This window comes from Quercus suber, unplaced genomic scaffold (genome assembly GCF_002906115.3).
Source record: "Quercus suber isolate HL8 unplaced genomic scaffold, Cork oak 2.0 scaffold_81, whole genome shotgun sequence".
Taxonomy (NCBI): Eukaryota; Viridiplantae; Streptophyta; class Magnoliopsida; order Fagales; family Fagaceae; genus Quercus; species Quercus suber.
Window position 1 is genome coordinate 601,240 of NW_027069546.1, and position 25,754 is coordinate 626,993.

Here is a 25,754-nt window from a genome sequence, read left to right on the forward strand (position 1 = left end):
TTGTCCCTTAGGAAATACCAAAGTGTAGATACTAGTTCAACTACAAGGACATTGACTCCCTCTTCTGTGTTTATGGATAAAGGATTCTATGTGACATTAGGATTGGGTAGATTTCTTAGTTGTAATATCCAAAGGTAAAAGCTTGGGCCAACATGCGCAGGCTGGCATAGGCGGAGCTAGGGGGTGCCAAGGAGGGCCCTCCTAGCTTTTGAAATTTTCCATTAATTTCTTTTACGTTTTATAATAAATCTAAAAAATACACAAAAATATATTTCATCAGCTCACTTTGAGAAAATTTTCTGGCTTCGCCACTACTTCAAGGCATGAGTTTGACTTTTCCTATTAGTAGCATGTTGTGGCTCCTTATAATACCCAACTTGTGAGTTGTTCATCTAACTGCAACTGTGGTGTGGGGTTTTAGCCTGAGAGTAATTAGGGTGTTGTTATGGTTACGCCCAAATAGGAAAGTCAAATGGTTAACCCCTTTTAACTATTATTTATTTACAAAAAAAGTCTATTAGATTTTGGACCCAATATTTTAATGCCCAACAAATTGTCCTGGGAGTGTCATGGACCACCCAATAGATGGTATTCACAAATTTCTTGTCTCTTTCCATAGGCGTAAGGAGGGATGCTTGAAGAGTGACTACTAGTGGAAATAATTTGCCGTGTTGTGGATGGTGTATGGAAACGATATATGAGGATGGTTACTGAATAACTTCACCTTGCTTTCCTTAGCTTTTATAGCAGTATTTCATTTCTTAGCTTCTTGCTCAACTATATATTTAGAGGATGCTAGTGTCTCACACTCTTTATTACACACTCACCGTACATACATTGCCATATGACTAAAATTGTGTTAATAAAACAAGACTTTATAGTTTTAATTAAAACTTGTCATAGACCCACACAATGCATGGGCATAAATAATTATTTTGTATTATAATATAATGTATACTTTCTTCTCTAAAATTTTTTGAAGATAATTTTTTCTCTCTAAAAATTAAACAATTTCTATTCGGTCCAATTCAATCCAATTAGGTCTTCTTTGGTCCAATTTGTTCCAATCAGTCCACTCAATCAATTTCGATCCCCCTTCAATCCATTTTAGACTAATTGAGCCTTAAATTGATTCTTTTTGTAGGTTCTTTTCAAGTTTAGTTCAAAACTTCTTCTTCTTTTTTTTCCCATAATTTTTGGGTTGAAAAGTATGAAAATGTATTATATTTGGGCTAAACTCTTTAGTTTTGAGTTAAAAATACAAAGGAAAATACTAAAATAGACATTATAAATTACAAATATGAGTCCTAAAAATGCAATAAAAATGATAAATATTTAAAAGTCTTATTTGGTCCAATTTGTCCTTTTTAGTCCTATTTAGTCCATGCTGTCCACTAAAGTTCTATTCAATCCAATTCAGTCCATTTAGTCCACATTGGCTTTATTTGGTCCACATTAGTCCTATTTTGTCCACTTTAGTCCTATTCGGTCCACTCTATCTACTTTGATTCTATTTGATCCTATCTCGGTCTACATTGGTCCTACTCAGTCCATTCTATCCACTTTGATCCACTTCAGTCCTATTCAGGCCATTCGGTCCATTATATCCACTTCAGTTCTATTCAGTCTACATTACTCCTATCGGTCTGCTTCGATCCACTTCAATCCAGTCTGTCCACTTCAAATCAATTCGGTCTAATTTGGTCCCATTAGGTCTACTTCAGCTCTATTCGATCTAATTGTTCTTATTCAGTCCACCTTGTTTCTAATTGGTCCACTTGGTCATATTTTGTCCACATTGCTCTTATTCTGTCCAATCTGTCCATGTTGGTCCTATTCTGTCCACTTTGGTACTATTCGGTCTATTCGTTCTTATTTGGTCTATTTAGTCCACCTTGTTCCTATTCGATTCTATTTTGTCCATTTGGTCCAATTCGGTCCATTCAGATCATTTTGGTTCATTTTGGTCCACTTTGATTTATTTTTGTGCACTTACATAATGGGAACATACATGTTTGGATTGAAAGCACTTAATCTAAATCCATATATATATATATATATATATCTCAAACTTATAATATCTAAAAATAGGTTCTTTTCAAGTTTAGTTCAAAACTTCATTTTTTTTTTTTTTTTTCATAATTTTTGGGTTGAAAAGTATGAAAATGTATTATATTTGGGCTAAACTCTTTAGTTTTGAGTTAAAAATACAAAGGAAAATACTAAAATAGACATTATAAATTAGAAATATAAGTCCTAAAAATGCAATAAAAATGATAAATATTTAAAAGTCTTATTTGGTCCATTTTGTCCTCTTCAGTCCAATTTGTCCTTTTTGGTCCTATTTAGTCCATACTGTCCACTAAAGTTCTATTCAATCTAATTCAGTCTATTTAGTCCACATTGGCTTTATTTGGTCCACATTAGTCCTATTTTGTCCACTTTAGTCCGATTCGGTCCACTCTATCTACTTTGATTCTATTTGATCCTATCTCGGTCCACATTGGTCCAACTCAGTCCATTCTATCCACTTTGATCCACTTCAGTCCTATTCAGGCCATTCAGTCCATTCTGTCCACTTCAGTTCTATTCAGTCTACATTACTCCTATCGGTCTGCTTCGATCCACTTCAATCCAGTCTGTCCACTTCAAATCAATTCGGTCTAATTTGGTCCCATTCAGTCTACTTCAGTTCTATTCGATCCAATCGTTCTTATTCAGTCCACCTTGTTTCTAATTGGTTCACTTGGTCATATTTTGTCCACATTGCTCTTATTCTGTCCAATCTGACCATGTTGGTCCTATTCAGTCCACTTTAGTCTAGTCTATCTACTTTAGTCTTATTTAGTCCAATTTTTCCCGTTCAGTTTATTCTGTCCACTTTGGTACTATTCGGTCTATTCGTTCTTATTTGGTCTATTTAGTCCACCTTGTTCCTATTCGATTCTACTTTGTCCATTTGGTCCAATTCGGTCCATTTAGATCATTTCGGTTCATTTTGGTCCACTTTGATTTATTTTTGTGCACTTACATAATGGGAAAATACATGTTTGGATTGAAAGCACTTAATCTAAATCCATATATATATATATATATATCTCAAACTTATAATATCTAAAATCTTAAACATAATATTTATTGTTACTACTCTTTTGTTAAGCCACATTAATGTAGCATTTCAGTATACTTTGGTACGACTAAATTTAAGTGAAAGTCATTCTAAACATAAAAGCTATGATATACAAATGATATTTAGGACAGTTACTCATTTGTTTTAACTTTTAATGTCATTACTATTAAACAAAAATATATATATATATATATATATAAATGTATGTATGTATGTATGTATGTATGTATGTGTAATTTTTATTTAAATAAATTATTCAAATTATTTATGTTCTTAAAAAAGATTATCATGATAATCAAAACTCATATCATACTCATACTAAATATGTATAATTTATTCTCTAGATTTTATTGGAGAGAGAGAGAGAGAGAGAGAGAGAGAGAGAGAGAGAATATTTGTGATGGGGATCTAAAAAATATAACACCAAAACCTATGGACCAAAAATAGAGTTTTGAAAATCACAATGCTCGTCCACAACATTTTCACAATACTTTCACAACAAATCTTAGATGGTAGATTGTTACTAGTTATAATTTGAATTCACAATTGAAATTATTTTTTTACCTATCAATAACAAGTAATATCAACTTGCCACATCGTATTTGTTGTAATATTATTGTAAAAATATTGTAGATATAGCATTTTTATAAATAAAAAATGGCATGTTATGATGCACAAACAAAATAAAAGGAGTACATTCAAAAATGACTTGACAAATCTACCCGAAGATATTAAACTAAAACAATCACAAATTACCCATTTTTATAATTGTGGGGACATGGGCCCAGAATCATATATTGGGCCTTGAGCCTTATCCGAGGGCGTTATCATGTCTGAGGAGGGACCAATGATTAAGGGTGATTCCAGTTTAAAGCCTCATAATTAAGGAAGAAGAAGAAGGTGGACCAAGGAGAAATTCCTCCTTAGACATAACGTACACAGCCCAGACACGCACCCCAACGACGAAAATAACCTCCCTGAAAGCTCCAGTGTTAGAGATATGCCTCAAGAATACACAAGAAGGAAGAGCGCCCGAAAATATCTAAGGAAAGGCTACTACCTCCGCATTGAATGCACTACAGCTACTTTTCTGGCCGCATTTATGTGGAGAAGACCCCTGAACAGTGCTGCCTTGGCTACCACAACTCACAAAAAGCCAAAAAATGCGTCTGATAGGACAGACACTCAAGTGAGGGCTCAGATGACCGACGAGTGTAGGATCAAGATGGTCCGGAGGGAGCTATATAATGTGACAGACCCCTCATGAGATCAGATTGGAGAAAATAGAGAAAAAATACTGTAGCAACTAGATTTGTATTTGTAATCAGTTCCATTGGTCTATAAGAATATTTGCCTCCTCGGACAATACATTCACCTAACCTTAGGTGTTTTGCTCTTGCATGGTGGTCTTTTGGACCTATTCTAACCATTGTTAAATTCACTAGAGTCTAGTTTTTTGATCCATCCTCTACAAATTTATTGTATTAGGCTCATTAACCCACAATTCCATACATTCTGGGCTTGGGCTGCAAATCGTGCCCTTACAATAATCATAATTAAAATACAACTAAAATTAAACTGTTTTTTTTTTTTTTTTTGACAACTACCACTTACAAGTTACAATGAAATATTCTAATTTTTATTTTTTTTAATTTAACAAAATCTAATCTAAAAAATTCTAACAAACAATGAAACTACATTCAACCAAGTACGAAAAGGATTTGGAATATTACTTTCGTACACGATTGCTTACATGAGTATTGGTGATGAGTTCTCTGTCACTAATCGCTCTAATCAAAGAACACCACATCAATCACCAATGGTAGAGCGCCAAACAACACTTGGGATGGCCAAATCAGCACTCTGCCACGTCTATAGAGGGCTGGCTAATGAACACATTAATTGACCACAGTTCTTCAAAATTTTCTTTTATATCATTTTTCTTCAATTTTATTCCATTTTTTTTTTTTTTTTTTTTTTTTTTTTTTTTTTATTTTAATTTAACAAAATCTAATCTAAAAAATTCTAACAAACAATGAAACTACATTCAACCAAGTACGAAAAGGATTTGGAATATTACTTTCGTACACGATTGCTTACATGAGTATTGGTGATGAGTTCTCTGTCACTAATCGCTCTAATAAAAGAACACCACATCAATCACCAATGGTAGAGCGCCAAACAACACTTGGGATGGCCAAATCAGCACTCTACCACGTCTATAGAGGGCTGGCTAATGAACACATTAATTGACCACAGTTCTTCAAAATTTTCTTTTATATCATTTTTCTTCAATTTTATTCCTTTTTTTTTTTTTTTGTATCTTATAAGAGATAATTTTATTAAATTTTTAGGAGCACCAAGAAATTGAAAACTCTTATTCAATAATGGAAATAAACCAAAACCTTATTTCTATAATGAAACAATCAAAGGCCTCTGTTCAATTGAGACCATCACAACAATCTGTTTCTTTCCTAAGCCTTACTTAGGAAGAGTTGGAATGCTCTGTTCATACCTGAAGAAATTTTCTGGATCAACTGCAGTCTTTACCTTCACCAACCTATCAAAATTTCCATTGAAGTACTTGACCCCATAAACCTTCCCTTCTTCATAGGTACCATTGTGACTGATACCAATGTCAATGTCCCTATAATTCAAAAAAGCACTCCTAGGATTCTTTGATACTAATGGGGTCATGTAACTAAATAGGCTCCTTATCTGAGTTAAATATTTCTTTTGTGCCTCAATTCCCTCTTCTTCCCAGGTTATTGAGTGCTGCACCTTAAACAAATTCCCAGCACGGTGTGGAAAAGGCGTGGCTGTTGCCGGGATTCTGCTCATTTTTCCGCCATACGGGTTGAAAACCAATCCAGGTTTTCCAATCTCAACAACTTTCTTCCACAGCAATTCCAACCCATCTTTCGGAATTGGGGTCTGCACATAGTCTGACTTCCTCTTCAAGAAATCCGCAGAATCAAGATTTCGATCAAGCAAGACATCAGGGGAGGTTCCATTGTCATAATGATTCCACCACAGAACAGAATCAATCCAACTCATTTCCTCAGCATTTTCCTTCTTTAGGCCTAATTCAGGAAACTCTTTTCCTAACAATGTGACAACATCATCACCCTTACCTAAAAACAATGCCATAATTGTGGCTCTGACAGTCTTTTGACCCTTTATCACTTCGGAACTCACGGGTTGTATAAGCAATCTCATGAAAAGGTTTTCATCAGTGTTTGGTGCAACATTCTGCCACTGATAAACAAGATCAGTTGCATTCTCTTCCAAGGTCCTTTGAACTTGAAAAACTGTAACAATTTCTGGAACCGGAACCAAATTTATTTTGTATGCTAATATTACTCCAAAGCTTGCTCCTCCTCCTCCTCTGATAGCCCAAAAAAGATCTTCTCCCATCGAATTCTTGTCAAGAATTCTACCATTTACGTCTACTATTTTTGCATCAACGACATTATCGACTGATAGTCCATATTTTCGCAACATGTTACCGTATCCTCCACCACTGAAGTGCCCTCCAACTCCCACAGTGGGACAAATCGCAGCAGGGAAGCCATGTACTTTGCTCTGCTCCCATATTCTATAATAAACTTCTCCGACAGTTGCACCGGCTTGTACCTGTTAAAATGAACGGTCAAGGGGGAAAAATTGTAAATCTATAATCTATATAAGATGGCTTTTGAGACCTTATAATTTTATAGATTATTATTCTATTACATTTTTAAATTGAAGTAAAATTATGTTCTACATTTAAACACCCCATTAAACCAACCAGTACTAATTAAGAAGGGGGAGGGAGGAATCTATAATCTAATTATATATATATATATATATTAACCAAATATGTTTGACTTTTAGTTAACCTCATAATATTGTGCCACATAAACTTTTAAGATCTCACAATTTTACCCGTCATTATTATAACTAGTGTGTAATCCTATGTATATGCATGAGTACATTTAAAAACAATCACAATTACTTCAAAATAAATTTGGTGTAAGAATTACAACTTATACATGTTTTAAGCCATGAATTTCTAAAATATGTAATGATTTCTCATTTATATATATATATATATATGTGATTTATAATTTAATTGGATCTAGACTATTCGAGTTTTGTACCTAATAATTCACTTGCCACAAAAATTAAAAAATTAGGTGGGATACATGGCACAAAATTGAACTCTAATTAAAATTCAATTTAGAATCTATTTGAATTTAGACTCTTTGATTTTTGCACCTAATAATTCACTTGACATACAAATTTAAAAATTAGATGAGACACGTGATGCAAAGTTAAACTCCAATTTAGAATTTAATTGGATTTTCTCTTATTAATATAAATATATATATATATATATATGTGTTTTTTTTTTTTTCTAATTGATTTTAAATTCCATACTCTTTTTAAAGCCTCTATTAAAAAATTTCCACGTCATATTTTCTTTAAAATATTAAATTTTATAAGGATTTGGTGTAAACCTTTGGTTTACACCCTCTAATAAGGACATGCTACATTATTATATTACTAAAATATAAATACATCTTAGCACACATGATAACATCTCCATAAATACAATATTTTAGGTATTAAGTAAAAGACTGATGCGGTGTCATTAGGTGTGATAGGATAAATTGAGTTTTAAGTAAAAAGATGATGTGACAATCTCTTATTGGATAGTGTAAAATATGGGTTTTACACCCCATTCTTACCAAATTCAAACTCTTTCTTTAAATAAAAATATATATAATTTCATATTTAGACTAATAAAATTTTCCATTAATATTTACCATAATTATTGAAATTCATATTTAGATAAAAAATTATACAAACTATGTATATATAAACTATGTATCAAAATCCATGCCTCTTAGTTGTTGTACTTATACAAACTATGTATATATAGATCCAATGAATTCACCTATCCTTAGTGACAGAGTTAGAAATTTTGCTCAATGAGGTCTATGCTAAATGTATCATTGTATTCTGGTATCCTTAATTTTCTCAATATAAATGTGTATGGCTTTATTCTTGAATATGTGTGTGTGTCTTCAAGAGAGTTACTTTCATATATTTATGAACCTATGCTTTAAATATTCCTAAAATTAATGATTTATAAATGACAAAAAGTCATATTAAAAGGAAAATAAATGAGACAACAATAAATGAAATAGTATTTATACTTTCTTTCTTTTTAATGAAGAGGAACGTTACTTAAAATTTTTTTGAATCTTTGAATTTTTGACATTAAAATAGAGGTGGAGGGGCATTTTTTGGAAAAATGAGGGGAGCCTCCCCTCCCTCCTCCCCCAACACCCCCCCCCCCCACCCTCCGCCCTTGCTTGTGATGAACAGTATACTATGTGTATTACACCCTCCTCTCATGTAAGAGTTTTACATCATCTAATAAAAGATTGTCGCATCAGCATTATACTTAAAATTCAATACATCCTCCATTCCTAATAACATCTCAATAAACTTTCAATTCGGTTGGATTTATATATGGATTGGTATAACCCCCATTCGGATGTGATTGTGTCTATTTTAAAATTTGTGATAAGATGACATAGCATGTTGAAATTGGAGAAGTAAAACATGAGTTTTACACCACATTCTTATAGAATTTAATCTCCTCGTATAAAATGTCAATCTCATGAAACTCACATATTGGGTCTACATTTATGTGAGAAAAGAAAAGGATTTAATTATAAACCCGGTGCACTAAATAATTTCACTTTGAGCTAAACTAGAATCAGTGACTACCTTTCCCTCCCCTCTACTTGGCTACTCTCTCTCTCTCTCCATCCAAAAATACTGTTAGTGTTCCTAGATTTTAATCACAGTCAATCTTGAATTAGACTAAAATCAATGACAATGTTCTTGATATGCAACATGCAACAAATGTGAGATATGCTAACATTACCCAAGCTGTTTTTTCCGCAATATCAACTGTGATGGACCGAAGATTGAACAGGTCAAGGATGATAAATGGGACATCAGATACATAAGAGAGACCCTCGTAGTCATGGCCACCACTGCGGATTCTAAGCTGAATGCCATTTTGCTTGGCGCAAATAACTGCGGCTTGGACATGGGATTCGTTTGTTGCAGTCACGATCATGACTGGTTTTGGAGTGTAAGAGGCATTGAACCTGGCATTTCGAATGTAGGCTCGTAGAACAGGTGTGTAGGCAGTGTTGTTTAGAGCATAGACTATTTTGGAGACTGTCTCTGGTTGCTTTGTTTGGTTTGTTAAGCATTGGACAAAGGTGCCAAAATCTGAATCTGAGGTTGCCCATGAGGCAGAAACATGAAGAAGAACAAGGCAAAGAAGAGGAAGCATTGGGGCACAGAAAGATGTGGCAATGGGCTTGACTTTCCCATTTGTGATTGTTTATCTGTTTTTGGTTTGAAAATTGAGTATTTATGCTGCTATATATGTAGGAATTATGTCTCCAAAATATATATATATATATATATAAAATGAGTTGGTATGGGTTTTTAAAAAATGCTTGAAAAACTAGGATATGTTTAGTATGCTCTGTTTGTTTCGACGTTAACATTTTCTAAAAAAACATTTTCTAGAAAATTATTTTATTTTTTATATTTGGTAACAACCTTAAAATGAGTTGTAAATTTATCTTCCCTTCTTTAGCTTGACATGAGACAAAATTATTTTCCAAAAAATAATTGTGGAAAACAACTTTGTAATGGATTAAATAAGGGAAGTTAATAGATAGTTTTCATTTGAAACTTTTTTTTTTTTTTTTGAATACTACTAAACACTTGAAAATGTGAAAAATTATCTTCACACATAATCCTTATTATTGGAAATAAAAGGTAATGTAATGGAGTAACAATTTGTATTAATATATTTTGTTGTGAAATAGGAATAAATCCACATCTGTATTTTTGGAAACATACTAATTTTATAATATAATTATTTTATAATATAATTATTATGCATGTAGAGGCTATTTGTATTTTTGGAAATATAATAATTTCTAAATTTATTACATGTGCAAAGGAAGAGATGGATTAGTTACATCTGGTTTAATTCTAATTAATATTACACTACTTAATAATATTTTATTAGATTAATATTTCAAAAATATTATCATTGGATTACATATTCTCTATATCTGTAACACACATGTCAAATTTCATGCTAATTGCATACTATTTACTCTTCAATCTAGAAACTCATCTTTTATGTACAATTTTAAATAAAAAAACTTGAAATTTAAATATTTGATCGATAACATAATTATCTATGTCAAATCATCTTGAAATTTTACAAACATATAGAGTACGTTTGGTAGACTGTAACGGTAATTACATATGAATAATAATAGGTATTACAAGGAATACAAAATGCTATAATGTAATAATTATTGCTATTCATTTGTTTGGTGACAATACAATAATAAAACTCTGAAGACAATGGAATGAAAACATTTTAAATCAAATTTAAGATATATTTTAGGAAATATCTTACTCATATAATTATATTTTCTAAAAAATAATATTTTTTAAATTTGAAAGAAAGATTAGTTATTTTTAATGATTTTTTATTTTCATTATTGTTATCTGCATATAGAAAGTTTATTTATTTAAAAATATATTAATTTTAGAAATTAATATACCTACTAAGGAATAACTATTACAATCCTTTCAGAGATGAATAGTTATTCCTCATTTTAAAGAATAGCTATTCATAAGGAATAACTACTCTCTATAATAAAAACATAACTAAGGGCACGTTTGGTAGACTGTAATAGACACTGTAATGTTATAGATATTCCTATGGCATAACTATCCGATTGTTTGGTTATGTTTTTTATTACAATGAATAGTTATTCCTTATGAATAGCTATTCTTCAAAATGAGGAAAAACTATTTCTTATCAAAAGTACTGAATATCTATTCGTTCACCTTATGTAATAACTTTTTTTAAAAATTTCTTAAAAAGTCATTAGTTGCCACATCTTCAAAAGGAAAAAAAATAAATTTTCCTTCTTGTTAATTATTAGCTCTATTTTGAATATCCCAAAATAAGTGTATTTCAGAAAATTTGACTTAAAAATGATTTAATTACACTTTTTTTTTATACTCTACTAAATTGTGAATGCATATTCAGAATTTTATTCCTAAATAGTCACCAAACTAATGAATAGTAATACTTATTACATTTCAACTTAATGTATTCCTTGTAATAATTATTCCTATTCTCATGTAATAATCATTACAGTGTACTAAACGTGCCCTAAACTACTGAATAACTAAACAATAGTAATAACTATTACATTACGGTGCCTATTACAGTTTACTAAACGTAATCGTAGAGTATGAGAAGAAAATTCCTCAACATGTGTAATAACTTTAGAAATTATTATATTTCCAAAAACATAAACTATATCTATATGTATAATAATTACGAAATTAATATGTTTCAAAAAAATATATATGGATATGTAGTTTTAGAGATGCATTTCTCTTTAAAGAGTAGTTATTCATAATAAATAACTATTCCATACAACAAAAAGAGTAAAGGCATAAGAACACAACAAAATGTTACAACAATTTTACAATATTTCTTTTCTTTTTTTTTTTTGGAGGAAAAATTTACAATATTTCTAAATTAGCACGCCAACTCACACATGGCCCCACCATAATCTTCAGATTAAATTTTTGCTTTGGTATATTAAATGTGAGAATGTTGATATATTACAACCCTTTTATAGATGAATAGTTATTCATTATTTTAAAGAATAGCTATTCATAAGGAATAACTATTCTCTGTAACAAAAACATAACTAAACAATATTAATAATTATTACATTACGGTGCCTATTACAGTCTACCAAACGTACTCGTAGAGTATAAAAAGAAAATTCCTCAACATATGTAATAACTTTAGAAATTATTATATTTCCAAAAACATAAACCTTATCTATATGTATAATAATTACAAAATTAATATGTTTCAAATATATATATATTTATGTGGATATGTAGTTTTAGAGATGCATTTCTCTTTAAAGAGTAGTTATTCATAATAAATAACTATTCCATACAACAAAAAAGAGTAAAGGTATAAGGACACAACAAAATGTTACAACAATTTTACATTTTTTTTTTTTTTTGGAGGAAAAATTTACAATATTTCTAAATTAGCATGCCAACTCACACATGGCCCCACCATAATCTTCAGATTAAATTTTTGCTTTGGTATATTAATTTGAGAATGTTGTGAATTTTTGTTGTGTCCATAGCATAGCATTACAATATTACTCTCATAAAAAAATCAACCAAACCACCAATTAGTTATTCCACATTAAAAAAAAATAAAAATAAAAAAAGAAGCTATTTCACGTAAATAAGTATTTAACTACAGGATTTGTTACAAACGTACCTTAGATTTTCTTCCCTTTTGAAACCTACCTAACTTGGCACCGGAAAGTTCAGTGGAAAATATTGAGAGGAAAAAAAAAAAAAAACCTAAAAAAAAAGGGGATAGAATAACGAGTTAGGTAGGACAAGATGGGGTCCGAAGGACCAACTGATTGTAAATTTGTAATGTTAAAAGCTAATTTGGTTAAAGATTTCTAGTATTTTTGTTTAAGGATAGTGAAAATACGCGTGAGTTAAAAAAATATTGTAAAAAATACATATTTCAGTGTTTAAATACTGAAAACTGTTATTTAAAATCTAGTACCAAATAGCCTCGGATGAATTAAAATGGCAAAATTTGGAGTATTAGGGTCAACCTCAACCATGACCTTCAAATGTCAACATGCCACGTGAGTGATTTTGGGGAGCAAATAGCCTCGGATGAATTAAAATGGCAAAATTTGGAGTATTAGGGTCAACCTCAACCATGACCTTCAAATGTCAACATGCCACGTGAGTGATTTTGGGGAGCAGTACGATGTGAGCTCATACTAACCGTGGCCTAAGAATTTACCACTAAGCCTTTGTTTGGATAGCATTGAGAATGTGCATTTCTACGTTTTGTTGAAAAATGGTAGGTCTCATGGTACTGTTTACAAACTCACAAAAGTCATCCAAACACAAATTTCAATATAAATTTGGATCTCACAGTACTATTCACATATTTAAAAATTATTTTGCTACATTGTTTTCAGTAATAAGCAGTATCCAAACAGACCATAACTCTAGGATTGAAGTGAGAGATGAGTCAATGTGCAAAGATGTAACTTAACAATATTTAATTAAGGAGCTAATTGTTTTTTAGGAGAATTAAAGAGCTTATTAAGGTGGATCTATTTCTTAATCAACCGAACTTTATATTAAATAAAATAAATGACCACACAAGACAATATTTTATTTTCAAAGATCATATAGTAATAAAAAAAAGATTGAAGAAATTCAAATTTGAAAACAAATCAAATTAAATTAAGTTAAATTAAAAATTAGAAATTAAACCAAATCAAGCCAGATTAAGAAAGTCACAAGTTCAATTAAATTCCTTATTTATGAGAGATTATTTATTTATGAGAATCAAATCAAATCATGTAGAGAGAGTCACCAATTTCCCTGTTTATGAAAGATTATCTAATTAAAAGAATCTAATCAAGTTTTAATCATATAACCTCTATTAGGCACAGATATGGACAGAATGACCCCTTTGAAAACAGATATAAACTTGGAATAAAATAAAAAATCTAAAACTTTAAGGGGCAAAAATATAAACAATCCAAGACTTTTAAGGATCAAAAATTATAATTCAAACTAGAGAGAGTATTACACCACTCAACTTTTTTATGCGAATTTTGATAAATCTCTTATTGAATTAAAATCACAAAATAAGTGACATTTAAATAAAGAGTTCCTTTATCTTCTCTCTTTTCTCAAAACAAAAATAAATAAAAACTAAAACTAAAAAGAGCTCATTTATACTAAAAAATTTCATTATTATTATATTGTCATTTCTTACATCTAAGAGCTCTTTATCAATTTAGTTACCCAACTCTTCTCAAGAAAGAAATATAAAAAAAGTTAGTTAACCAACAATAGTAAAAGTGCTAAAGCACTTTAGTACTGTAGTTTGTCAATCACTAAAACTTTCAGTTAAAACTCTTTATCACAAAATATCTCCAAAGTAAAACACTACTTGCTAAAACTAACCATACAGACCACATTATTAAGCAAAAAGATAAAAATTTCTTTGTACTGGTGCAAAAATATATTGACCAGATACTGAAAGCACCGCAAAATCATAAACCGTTTCCACTGGCAATACAAATAGACACTATAATTCTACCTCAACTAGAAGACTAACGGACCATCTTCTCAACCAAAAAAAAAAAACTAACAGACCAGAATTGTGTGCGCATTCAACATACAAATCATCTCTCCATTATATAATCTGCAAAATCTATAATGAAGTTTAAATTAGTGTTTATGCAGATTCAACATCAGAATCCTCTGGCCTCTCAATATATAGCTCAAATTCCTCAGGACTCCATCTACATATCAAGTGAAGCCGGAAGGTAGCCATCTGGGTTCCCAACAAACGCTGCAAACAAGAGAAAGGATATCACATTATCAGTTTCATCAAAAAATTAAATTAAATTAAATATGAATAAATAGAATCAATCCATATTAATATTTATTATTGGTAACTCACACATGCACCAATAGGTCTTGAACCCAAGACCTTTTCCTCCACCCCATTCCTTGTGGAGAGAAAATGTCATTTGAGCTAGAGATCATTTACTTTCTAATCAAAAAAAAAAAAAAAACACTAACCAGTATACGGGCAGACTCAGGGGACAAAGGCTTTCCCTCTTCACAAACAACAAAATCAGAAAGAAGCTCCACAACACCTGCACACCATAAATAAAATAAATGATGCAAACCTAAACAAATAATACATGCATATTAGGGACAGAAAGCAGAAGAGAGCAATTATGAACCTTTGTTCAACCGAACAGGCATCCCTTGCTTCCGTAGAAAGGGCTCCATCTCATGTGTAAATTGCTCCAAAGGACCTTCCTTGAGCTCCACCTGAAAAATCCAAAGTAAATTTCAATTTATGATGAACAATAAATGAGATATATCAATATCATAAGTCGTAAATGATAGGTAACATAGGGCTTTTGCCAGCTCATAGGCCCAAAACAACCAAAATGCACAACTTCCAAATATAAGATTGTAACATATTTTTTTATTGGTAAGTTACAAACGAATCCAGTGCGTCTCAAACCCAGGACCTCACCCCCCATCCCATTCTTACGGGAGGATGAAGCACCAGTGGTAGCTCATTGTAGCATTTTTGTGAACATAGAACTATAGCATTTGGCCTGCAGAGAACAACTGAATGCAAAAATAACATGCTGACAAGAACAAATTCTAGATCTTTAGGTCACAAGAAAACATGGCAAATGGATAATAGAAAAAGTTACTACAAACCTTTTCTGTTGCAGTACTTCCTGTCCTTGCAAAGTCATATTCCTCATATTCATTAAATAACCTACAAAAAGATATTGAAAGAAGGATAAAGATAGAATTAGGAAGATAAAGTGGAACACTTGGGCAGGCTAATACTCATTTGGCTGAGAAATATTGTGCAATACAAGGCATGGCTACATTTAAGATAGTATCAGTACAAAGGAAAATACAAGAAGTTTAATCATTTGGACGCAAGTACAATAAATAATTTGACATGTACATTTTCTTAAGAGAAGGGCGGATGATAGGACTAAAGATCTACATCAGCAACTTTAAGCATTCACCATTGCAATTCTCCAAAGGCAATAAACCCTTGATCTGAAACAGGCTTATGGTCTTTTATATATATATATATATATTCACCATTTTTTTTTCATAAAACTATCAGGTACAAGTATAACCTGCCTCTTTTCCAACAAACTATGGATCAACATGAAGGCCTCTCAAAATCTAATTTTCCCTTCTTTTTCCTTGCATGTGCATGTGTTGTATGTGAGTGAAAAAGAGGGAGGTTACATTTTATAGATTCCATATATCTCTATTTCAAACACTCCTTTCTAAAGAGATCCATTTCAGCATACCCACCTTTTAATAATTCCAAAAGTTAGACCGTATTTCTTTATATTTTTCATCAAAATTAAAACAGTCCATCTAAAGCTCTTTTCAGTTCTGGTGAAGGGAGGAGAGAAAAGAATCAAAACAGAAATTTTGAGTTTTACAGTGAAAATTCTAACACATGGCTCCAAACCCCAATTCTCTGTCCTTTTATCATCTTTCCTTAGCAAACAATGGGAGCTTATGGTTCAGAACATTAAATTCTCTAAAGCTTACCTTTCAACATCTTCTTTTGGCATATTGGTAAAACATAGCCCAGTATTTCCATGCAGAAGCTAAGACAAAAATTAAACAAAGGAAGCATAAGACAAAATACAAACATAAGATTTTTTTGATAAATAAAACAATGTTATACAATATATCAATATAAGATAAAAAGAGCATTATGAGTTATTGACTGCATAAATGAGAGAACACTTACCTTCGAAACTTTATATATGTTAGGTCTAATCTCATCAGCAGCGGATCGACCTAGAGCAACCTGCATGACTTTGTTCGAACCCAAGAAAAATCTGACAAAATAATACCAAAGCAATTGTCATAGTCTGTTCTTATTTTCTGTAGCATCCATAGGTCAAAAACCAAATAGAACACAATCGTGTACTCCAACTTAAGAACATCTCCTAACCAGGTTGTACTAGGGTTCCTTAAAACTGAATCACATGATGTTTACTATTTCAAGTTACCACCCGAGCTGATACTCAATAAACATAGAAACCAAAACACATTTCGGAATTTGCCAATGAATCTGGTTCAAATGACAATTCTTCCTCTCGTGCCAGTTTCGAATGACCACATGCATCTGGGGTGAGTGTGTAACTTACACAATCAAGTACATTCAACCAATATCAAAAGCTCAATCAAGTACTTCCACACAATTGAACTGGGAAAAGTGTCACTCAGCATTCCGAATGCACAAATATTGAACCACACCATACACCCTTTTATCACAAAATTCAGTGATAAACAGCAGCACTATACAACACTCCATAAATTTTATTGAATTAAGTGTTTTGACAAATCAACTGTTGGATTATATTATCTACTTATTATACCCTCCATGCTTTCAAAATATCGATCAATTGCTATCTCTTCATAAAACATTTAAATATCAAGTTTTTTATATAATAAAAAATTAAAATTATACACAAAACATCAGTTTGTGCATGAGATAGTTAATAACATCCGATTAACATGGAATTTAGCGGACATGTAAATTCATCCTAACCCATATATATAAACCAAATTCAGGACAAGAATTTAGCCTTTTTTCCTTCAAATCTAAACAAATGGCACCTCTTGTAAGACCAAAATGGATGGATTAGGTAATGGGTTCAAAAAAACTTACTAATCAAAATAAAAACAAAAAACAGAAAAATAAATGCAAGCAGAGCCTATCCAAAGCTAACCCACTCACCCCCACAATGAATTATTACCTGCTTGAAGACTTAAGGCGCTCTCTAAACTCCTTGAACTTGAGGTTCCTCATGTTTTCGAAAGAAAACACATAAGCCCAGCTGTAAGTCTCTGCAGCATCTCTTATTGCATTCACTATCGCTTCTTTGTGTCCCCTGCCCTTCTTCCTCGTCTTCGAAAGAGTCACTAAGTTTTTTGTATTGATAAGAGTTATTTTTGTTGAAAACAGAGGGAAAAACAAAGAGCAGTATGAATGAAAAGACAGAGCAGAGAGAGGGAGAGAGAGAGAGAACCAACTGCTAAAACCAACCTGGTCTATCACGCTTCGACTTCGGCATTTCTGTGTAGCGGCAGCGGCGGCTACTTGTCTCTCGAGCTTTTCTGTGGTTTTCAACTGCTAAAACCCTTTGTTTTTCGTTTGTTCGAGGCTTTCTGTTTCTCACTTTTTTCTTCTCCTGCTTATGTCGCTAGGGTTTGTTGTGTTGGTTATAATTGTAAGAATTGGAGCGGGGCATCCGGGTTATAATGACCCGGTTTAAATTTGGGGAGACAATTCTCCACTCTTATATTTCTTTTTTTTAATTAAAAAAAAAACTTTTTTTAATAAGATAGTTGGGAGAGGAAGATTTGAACTATAGCGGAGCATGTAGGTTATAACCTGTTTAGATTTGGGGAGACAATTCTCTTCACTTTTTTTTCCTTTTTTTCTTTTTTTTTTATAAAAAATTTGGTACTTGGGGGAGGAGGATATGAACCATGGATGTCACATTTAAAAACATCAAAAGTTATCAACCAGTTAAGTTAGCTCAACTGGTAAAATCTCTGATGCTTATATAAGAGATTTGGGGTTCAATCTCCGCCTACACCAAAAACTGATTGGTGTCTTGGTCTAATGATAAAGAGCTATCATCAGAAGCGGACGTCATAAGTTGAAACTCTCTAAAAAAATAAAAAAAAATAAAAAAAAAATAAAAAAAAAAACTAGATATACAAGGCACTTGGCAAAAAAGACAATCATCTTCTAAACATTAATTTAGAGGATTTTAATTTTAATTAATACTAAATTTTATTCACAACTTATTGAGGTATTTGATGGCCAGCAGTACAATATAATTTTTAAATGAGTAAATTGTAAGGGTCATATTTGCAAATTGACATATCTTGAGACAAAACGCATTTCATATGTAATTGAGTTTTAATCTCTAGTGTGTTTAAGAAGACCATGAAGATTATTATCAAGTGATATAATTGAAGACACAAGAATGCTCAAGAAAAACTATAAAGTGTGGTAATAAATACACCTTTAAATTTATAATTTATAACTTGAACTATAAAATAATTTATTTTCGAATGTAGAAAATTATAATACTTACCAACTTGATATCTATTTAAAATTATGATGATGTAATATAATCCAATCTAGTCATTTTAAAATGGATGAATACAATTCTTAGTATTTTAGGATGAAGTTACTCAGGAAATATAGACGACTTTAGTCCCTATGTTCTTTTTACCCTAATCTTCATGATGTTGTCCATTTTTTTCAGCTAGCTAGAGACGCTTAAAATGACACACACACACACACACACACACACAAGAAAAATGCAGTTACTCAAACCGAAATACCTTTCAATTTGGATTTGGATAAGTGATGATAATTGTAGATATAATCAATGTTGGATTTAATAAGTACTGTAAAGCCACATATTAACGAATAATAGATATTTAAAAACTGAATTTTTTCTTTTAGGAATTTATTAAATTTTTTTTTTTGAGAAGGAAGACTTTTATTGAAAGGAACTAAAGAGTGGCCAAATCGGCCTGAACAAAAGGTAAGGTGCGAGATGGAACATCCTCCGTCCACACGGTACAACTTGGTGTTGTCAAAGCTAGCCTAGCTAAACTGTGAGCAACTTTGTTACTATCTCTCCTTATGTGAGAGTATGACAATTCTGAAAAAGCACCGGAAAATAATGACACATCATTTATCAAATGGCCAAAAGGAACTAAACCATTATCCTTACATTTTAGGGCCTTCACAACCAACACTGAGTCACCCTCAACAGTAGCTCTATGGAGTCCCAATTCAGCACCAAATTCCACTGCCTTGCACGCTGCCAAAGCCTCAATTTCCACGGGTTGGTATGCCTGATCCAGCTGCTGCACAAGTGACACAATAACCTCCGCGTGACAGTCCCGAACAACAACTCCTATACCAGATTTGTTGTAATTTATTAATTTGCACACACAAATTTGGAGTAGGATGAATGACAATGATTATAATAATCTCACTTTCTATATTCCACTTTATACTCACAAATTGTGGTATACGAATTTGATTTTCTTATTTTCCATTTTAAACCATAATTATTAATTAGTATGATTCTAAAAAAAAAACTACAATTAGTTTATATGTAAAAATATTACATAGTAATAGTATTAGGTATTGTTAATAACAAGGTACATGTTAATGAATAATAAGTATTTAAATATGAATTGTAATATACACCTAAAATTTTAGAGGAATTCAGTTTTCGGTAAATTATTAACACACATTTATTATCATTGTATGTACTTGTTTTCAATATTTATACACAATTTGATTTCTATTTTAAAAAATATATTTATATAAGAATATTAAATGTGTCTTAACTAAAGTTACCAAACCCATCAATATTTATGTCGGTAAACCTTAATAGCATGATGGGAATTTTGGATAAAAAAAAAAAAAAGGAAGGGCAAAAGTACAGCTTCATCACTACACAGACTACAGTATTTATCAATTTTCAATTCTACGTCTTCCTCAAACCACTCTACGTTATTCACAAACACAATCACTTATTCACTTTGAACAAACAGAGAACACAAAAATGTCTCTGGTTACAGAGGAAATCAAGGCCAAGGCTCAGTACTACCAAGGGCATCAGTTCTGTCAAGAGAAGTCAAAGTTTTTGCTCACAGAAATGGGCTTGCCCAATGGCTTACTGCCTCTGCAAGACATTGAGGAATGTGGGTATGTGAAAGAAACTGGCTTTGTGTGGCTAAGGTAGAAAAGGAGCATAACCCACAAGTTTGAAAAGATTGGCAAGCTTGTTTCTTATGCCACTGAAGTCTCAGCTTATATTGAACACAAAAAAATCAAGAGGCTTAGTGGGGTCAAGGCCAAGGAGCTTTTGATTTGGGTTACCCTCAATGAAATCTTTGTGGATGATCCTCCAACTGATAAAATTACTATCAAGAGTCTTACAGGGCTGTCCAGGACATCGCCAGTTTCAGCTTTTGAAATTGAGGATGGAAGAGAACTCTGATTTTCAGAAGTAGCATGAGTTCTAAAAAAGCTGTGTTTATTGTTGTGATGCTTTGTTACCTTTTATACCAGTGTTACTGATAATAAAAAAGTGAACTTTACAGAATTTTATGAAGAGTTTTTGATACCTTAGATAATAGAGATTATAACTTGGAGGATAGTTGTTTGATCCACGCTTGTAAAGGTTTACCAAGGTTTGTTTTTTCAAGCAGTCCCAATTGAAGAATAATTCTAATAAAGTAATCATACTCTTTGGATAAAAATGCAAACCTTTTTTTCAATTACATGATATATTGTTATTAAATGTGTAAATTTTAGTAATGGTTAATTTCTTAGAGCATTCTTATAAGCTCTCTCATAAAAAATGCCATTTTGACACACCAAAAATTTATTTTATCATTTTAGCATATCATTTTATAACAAATTATTTATCAAATGTTCTATACTTCAATTCTATACATTAAAATAATATTTACTACACATTAAAATAATATATTAATTACTCCCTATCATCCTCATCCTCATCCTCATCGTCACCAACAACAACAACGACACAACCACCATTACCGCAACAACGGCCACCAACAAGCACTGCTGCAACAACACCGACAGCCACCACTGGCACAAACCCACATCCACCAAAGCCACCTCACAAAAAAAAACACACACACACACACACACACACACACAACTAGAGAGATCGGCACAAACCCACATCCACATGGCGAGAGGGCAATGAGAATGCCAGACAGAGACGTAGAACGATGGCGTCTTTAGATTGGCGACGATGGAGTTTTCAAACGAGAAGCAATGGTGGCGGCTTGATCGGTGAAGTCGGTGGCTTGATCGGTGAGGCCGCCATGCCTTTGATTTGAGGGTGAGGGAGGGTGATTTGAAGAAGAAATAGAGAGAGAACATGGGTTGGAGAGAGACAAATCAGTGAGAAGAGAGAGAAAACATTGAATTAAATATTGAGTGGAGAGAGAAAAGGTTGAATAAAAAATTAGTATTCTGAAATGGCATTTGTGTTTGTACCGTCTCATATTGAGACGGTACTGTAGCATGTTGCAAAATTATAGAACATTTAGAGCACCTCATGAAGCTTGAACAGTAGTGTTTGGTGTGCCAAATGCGGCATTTGGCACACTTGATGAGAATGCTCTTAATGACATATATTAAGTTCTCCAATTAAAATCAACACATAGATGTCTACTCAATACATGAGTATATTATCAATTCATATTAAAATCTCTTTATAGTTCATGTATAATAGTCTCTAAAAAAAAAGTTTATGTATAACTCAATTATTAGGTAGTATTATGTTTTAAAATTTATTATGGATCCGGTTAGGACATACATTCATTAACCATCTATTTTGAAAAAGTTTTTATGGAGAATTGAAAAAGTTGTCAAAACAATTAATAACTTTTTCATAAAAAATTTTCTAAAATATTTTATTAATATATGCCCTAAGGGCATATATTAGTAAAACCCATTTATTATATAACATATCATTGAAAAAAGATGAGATCAACAAGTAGATGTCTTGCTTAATGCACGGGTATATTATAAGGGCATATGAAAATCTTTCTTTAGTTCATGTATAATAAATTAAAAAAAAAAAAGGTTTTTGTGTAACTCATTAAGTACTACGGTATTATATTTGCTTAGGTGGAAGGTTAAATAAAGATATTCTTTCATTCTCAAGAAATGTGCCACATATCAAACCTTAGACTCTCATAGTTTTGAATAAATGTGTGGAATAAAGTGATTAGTTGGGAATTTGGGATAACATAGAAACTTTTGATTTTGAAGATTTATCACCCAATGTCTTATTTCACTTACTTGGCATTTACAAGTTGGTAAGCCATTTATGGTGGAAAATATTTTGGAATTTTTTGCTACTTATTTTACATTCTTTGCTAAGTGGTGGCCTAAAAATGTTATTAAAATTTAAATATTATGGAAATAAATAATTTATTATTGAACATAAATAAATATTAAAAAACTTATTGATTCACTAAAACCATTGCTTACGTGGAAGGTTAAATGAATCAAATTATAAAAAAATTTCCTTAGGTGGAAGGTTAAACGAAAAATAGTATCTATTTACCTTTCAAAGAAGAGTGACACATGATGCTAATTAAAGGATGATGTTGAATCTTCTAAAAAAAAGGAGATGAGGAGGAAGACTAAATGAAAGAATTATAAAAAAAATGTACTACATCGCAAAATCTCATATTCTCACAAGAGGTTCTTTTCTATTTATAAATATAAATATAAATATATATATATATATATATATATATTGAAACCGCATTACATTGTGTATTTATTATTAAATTTAATTGAGGTACTTGTCCGTTTGGATACAGTTTATTTTGCTAAAAATTGAAAACTAAAAACACTGTAGCAAAATAATTTTTAAATGTGTGAATAGTGCTGTGAGACTTATTTTTAATATTTTTCTCTAAATAAAGTGGTTGTGGGTTCCGTGAACAGTGCACTTTGTCTTCTACACAGTGTAATCCATGTGCATGAACACTGCAGGTTACTGTTCATATGCGCTAAAAAAAAACAAAAAAAAGGCAAAAAACCCAAACGCAGCTCATAAACGCTGAATCCAAACGCCACCTTAGGGTCCGTTTGGTTCCCGTAAAATATTTTCCGGAAAATACTTATTTTCCGGAAATGCTATTTTCCGGAAAAGGAAAATATTTTCTAGTGTTTGGTTATATTATGAAAATTGTTGTGGAAAATATTTTCATGTGTTTGGTTCTAGTAGGAAAATGCTATTTTCCTACAATTTTTTCCGACAACAAATTCCGGCAACAACAACACAGCAACAACAACATCCGCCAACAACAACAACAACAACAACATCCGGCAACAACAACAACAACAACGCAAATTCCGGCAACAACAACACAAATTCCGGCGACAACAACAACAACAACAATTTTCATTCCTCAGCTCCCAAACAAATATTAACATCATTCCTCAGTCCATAGCCACAAAAATACAAAACCCAAAGACAAAAAATCATCAAATTCTTTTCTATTTATAAATATAAATATAAATATATATATATATATATATATATATTGAAACCGCATTACATTGTGTATTTATTATTAAATTTAATTGAGGTACTTGTCCGTTTGGATACAGTTTATTTTGCTAAAAATTGAAAACTAAAAACACTGTAGCAAAATAATTTTTAAATGTGTGAATAGTGCTGTGAGACTTATTTTTAATATTTTTCTCTAAATAAAGTGGTTGTGGGTTCCGTGAACAGTGCACTTTGTCTTCTACACAGTGTAATCCATGTGCATGAACACTGCAGGTTACTGTTCATATGCGCTAAAAAAAAACAAAAAAAAGGCAAAAAACCCAAACGCAGCTCATAAACGCTGAATCCAAACGCCACCTTAGGGTCCGTTTGGTTCCCGTAAAATATTTTCCGGAAAATACTTATTTTCCGGAAATGCTATTTTCCGGAAAAGGAAAATATTTTCTAGTGTTTGGTTATATTATGAAAATTGTTGTGGAAAATATTTTCATGTGTTTGGTTCTAGTAGGAAAATGCTATTTTCCTACAATTTTTTCCGACAACAAATTCCGGCAACAACAACACAGCAACAACAACATCCGCCAACAACAACAACAACAACAACATCCGGCAACAACAACAACAACAACGCAAATTCCGGCAACAACAACACAAATTCCGGCGACAACAACAACAACAACAATTTTCATTCCTCAGCTCCCAAACAAATATTAACATCATTCCTCAGTCCATAGCCACAAAAATACAAAACCCAAAGACAAAAAATCATCAACAACAACAATCAAACTTTTAAAAAAAAACTGAGAAATCGAGGAAGAGGGAGCGACGGGTCTAGGTCTGGGTTTGGGTCGATGACGAGGTGCGATGGCGCGGTGCGATGGCCCGATCGAGGAGGCGATGGGTCTGGGTCGAGCGGCGTTGGAGCGATCGGCGCGGTGCTGTGATTTCCCTTTGATTGATCGGCGCAGTGCGATGGCGAGGTGCGAGACCGGTGCGATGGCGCGGTTCGTGGGTTCGTCGGTTCGTGGCGTCGGCGAAGTCGAAGGCTCGTGAACGCCGGCGATGGGCTGTGGCGTTGGTTTGCTCTGTCTCTCTCTCTCGCTCGGTTTGGTTCTTCCTTCCTCTCTCTCTCTCTCTCTCTCTCTCTCTCTCTCTCTCTCTCTCTCTCTTTCCGGTTTCAGTTGGGTAACGGAAAATTTGGAAGTGATTTTTCGGAAAATAGAATTTTCCGGAACAGCCAAACACGCGAAAATGTGGAAAACCATTTCCGAAAATGATTTACTCCCAATTCAAACGCAGCCTTAGTTACAATATCTAAGAAATGTGCGGGCTTGTTTGGTAGCTTAGTTTTAACACACATTTTCACATTTTAAACAACATTATACATATTTTTACACATTTTTTCACTCATACGCATATCAAAAAGACCTAAACAATATTACACAAATTATTCTACCAAATGGCCCTTTTAAAATTTATAGAAATTTGGGTCAGGTAACATAGTTTAAAGACATGTACCAGTTTGTTGGGTACATTGCAGCAAAAGACACAGCTACAAATACAACACAAGCTGTTAATAGGTTACAGGGAGAAGTAATAAAAAAAAGAAAAAGAAAAGCAGATTAAGAAAATTTTGGGAATGGAAAAGAAACCAGCTGTCCTGTCTTTCTCACTTTTTGACACATTATGGTCAGGAAGTTCTTCTTCTGTTTGAC

At 32.2% G+C, this 25,754-nt stretch overlaps 3 protein-coding genes across 3 annotated transcripts; 1 reads left to right on the forward strand and 2 right to left on the reverse strand.

The window, feature by feature from the left end:
* Positions 1 to 5,592: 5,592 nt before the first annotated feature.
* On the reverse strand, positions 5,593 to 9,535 carry LOC111987090 (berberine bridge enzyme-like 21). Its single transcript, XM_024018796.2, is given in 3 exon segments — positions 5,593 to 6,766; positions 9,075 to 9,496; positions 9,499 to 9,535. Coding segments are annotated over 3 exon segments (1,614 nt in total). The 3' UTR covers positions 5,593 to 5,611.
* Positions 9,536 to 14,315: 4,780 nt separating this feature from the next.
* LOC111987080 (uncharacterized) lies at positions 14,316 to 18,172 on the reverse strand. Its single transcript, XM_024018782.2, has 8 exons — positions 17,970 to 18,172; positions 17,680 to 17,845; positions 16,665 to 16,755; positions 16,460 to 16,518; positions 15,590 to 15,650; positions 15,094 to 15,184; positions 14,927 to 15,003; positions 14,316 to 14,693 (listed from the first exon to the last, which is right to left on the reverse strand). Exons 1-8 carry the CDS (start codon positions 17,995 to 17,997, stop codon positions 14,577 to 14,579), a joined length of 690 nt encoding a protein of 229 aa, XP_023874550.1. The 5' UTR covers positions 17,998 to 18,172; the 3' UTR covers positions 14,316 to 14,576.
* A 2,357-nt stretch (positions 18,173 to 20,529) lies between these two features.
* Positions 20,530 to 20,967, forward strand: LOC112003670 (uncharacterized). Its single transcript, XM_024035872.2, has 2 exons — positions 20,530 to 20,668; positions 20,771 to 20,967. Exons 1-2 carry the CDS (start codon positions 20,530 to 20,532, stop codon positions 20,965 to 20,967), a joined length of 336 nt encoding a protein of 111 aa, XP_023891640.2.
* The last annotated feature ends 4,787 nt before the right edge of the window (positions 20,968 to 25,754 follow it).

Bases quoted from the DNA above. Each gene is read 5' to 3' on its own strand.
- LOC112003670 (XM_024035872.2), top strand. From the start codon at position 20,530: ATGTCTCTGGTTACAGAGGAAATCAAGGCCAAGGCTCAGTACTACCAA. The intron at 20,669-20,770 runs GTGGGTATGTGA...ATGCCACTGAAG, and splicing joins TCTGCAAGACATTGAGGAAT to TCTCAGCTTATATTGAACAC.
- LOC111987080 (XM_024018782.2), bottom strand. From the start codon at position 17,997: ATGCCGAAGTCGAAGCGTGATAGACCAG. The intron at 16,519-16,664 runs GTAAGTGTTCTC...TTTTTGTCTTAG, and splicing joins ACATATATAAAGTTTCGAAG to CTTCTGCATGGAAATACTGG. The intron at 15,651-16,459 runs GTAAGCTTTAGA...ATCTTTTTGTAG, and splicing joins CCAAAAGAAGATGTTGAAAG to GTTATTTAATGAATATGAGG.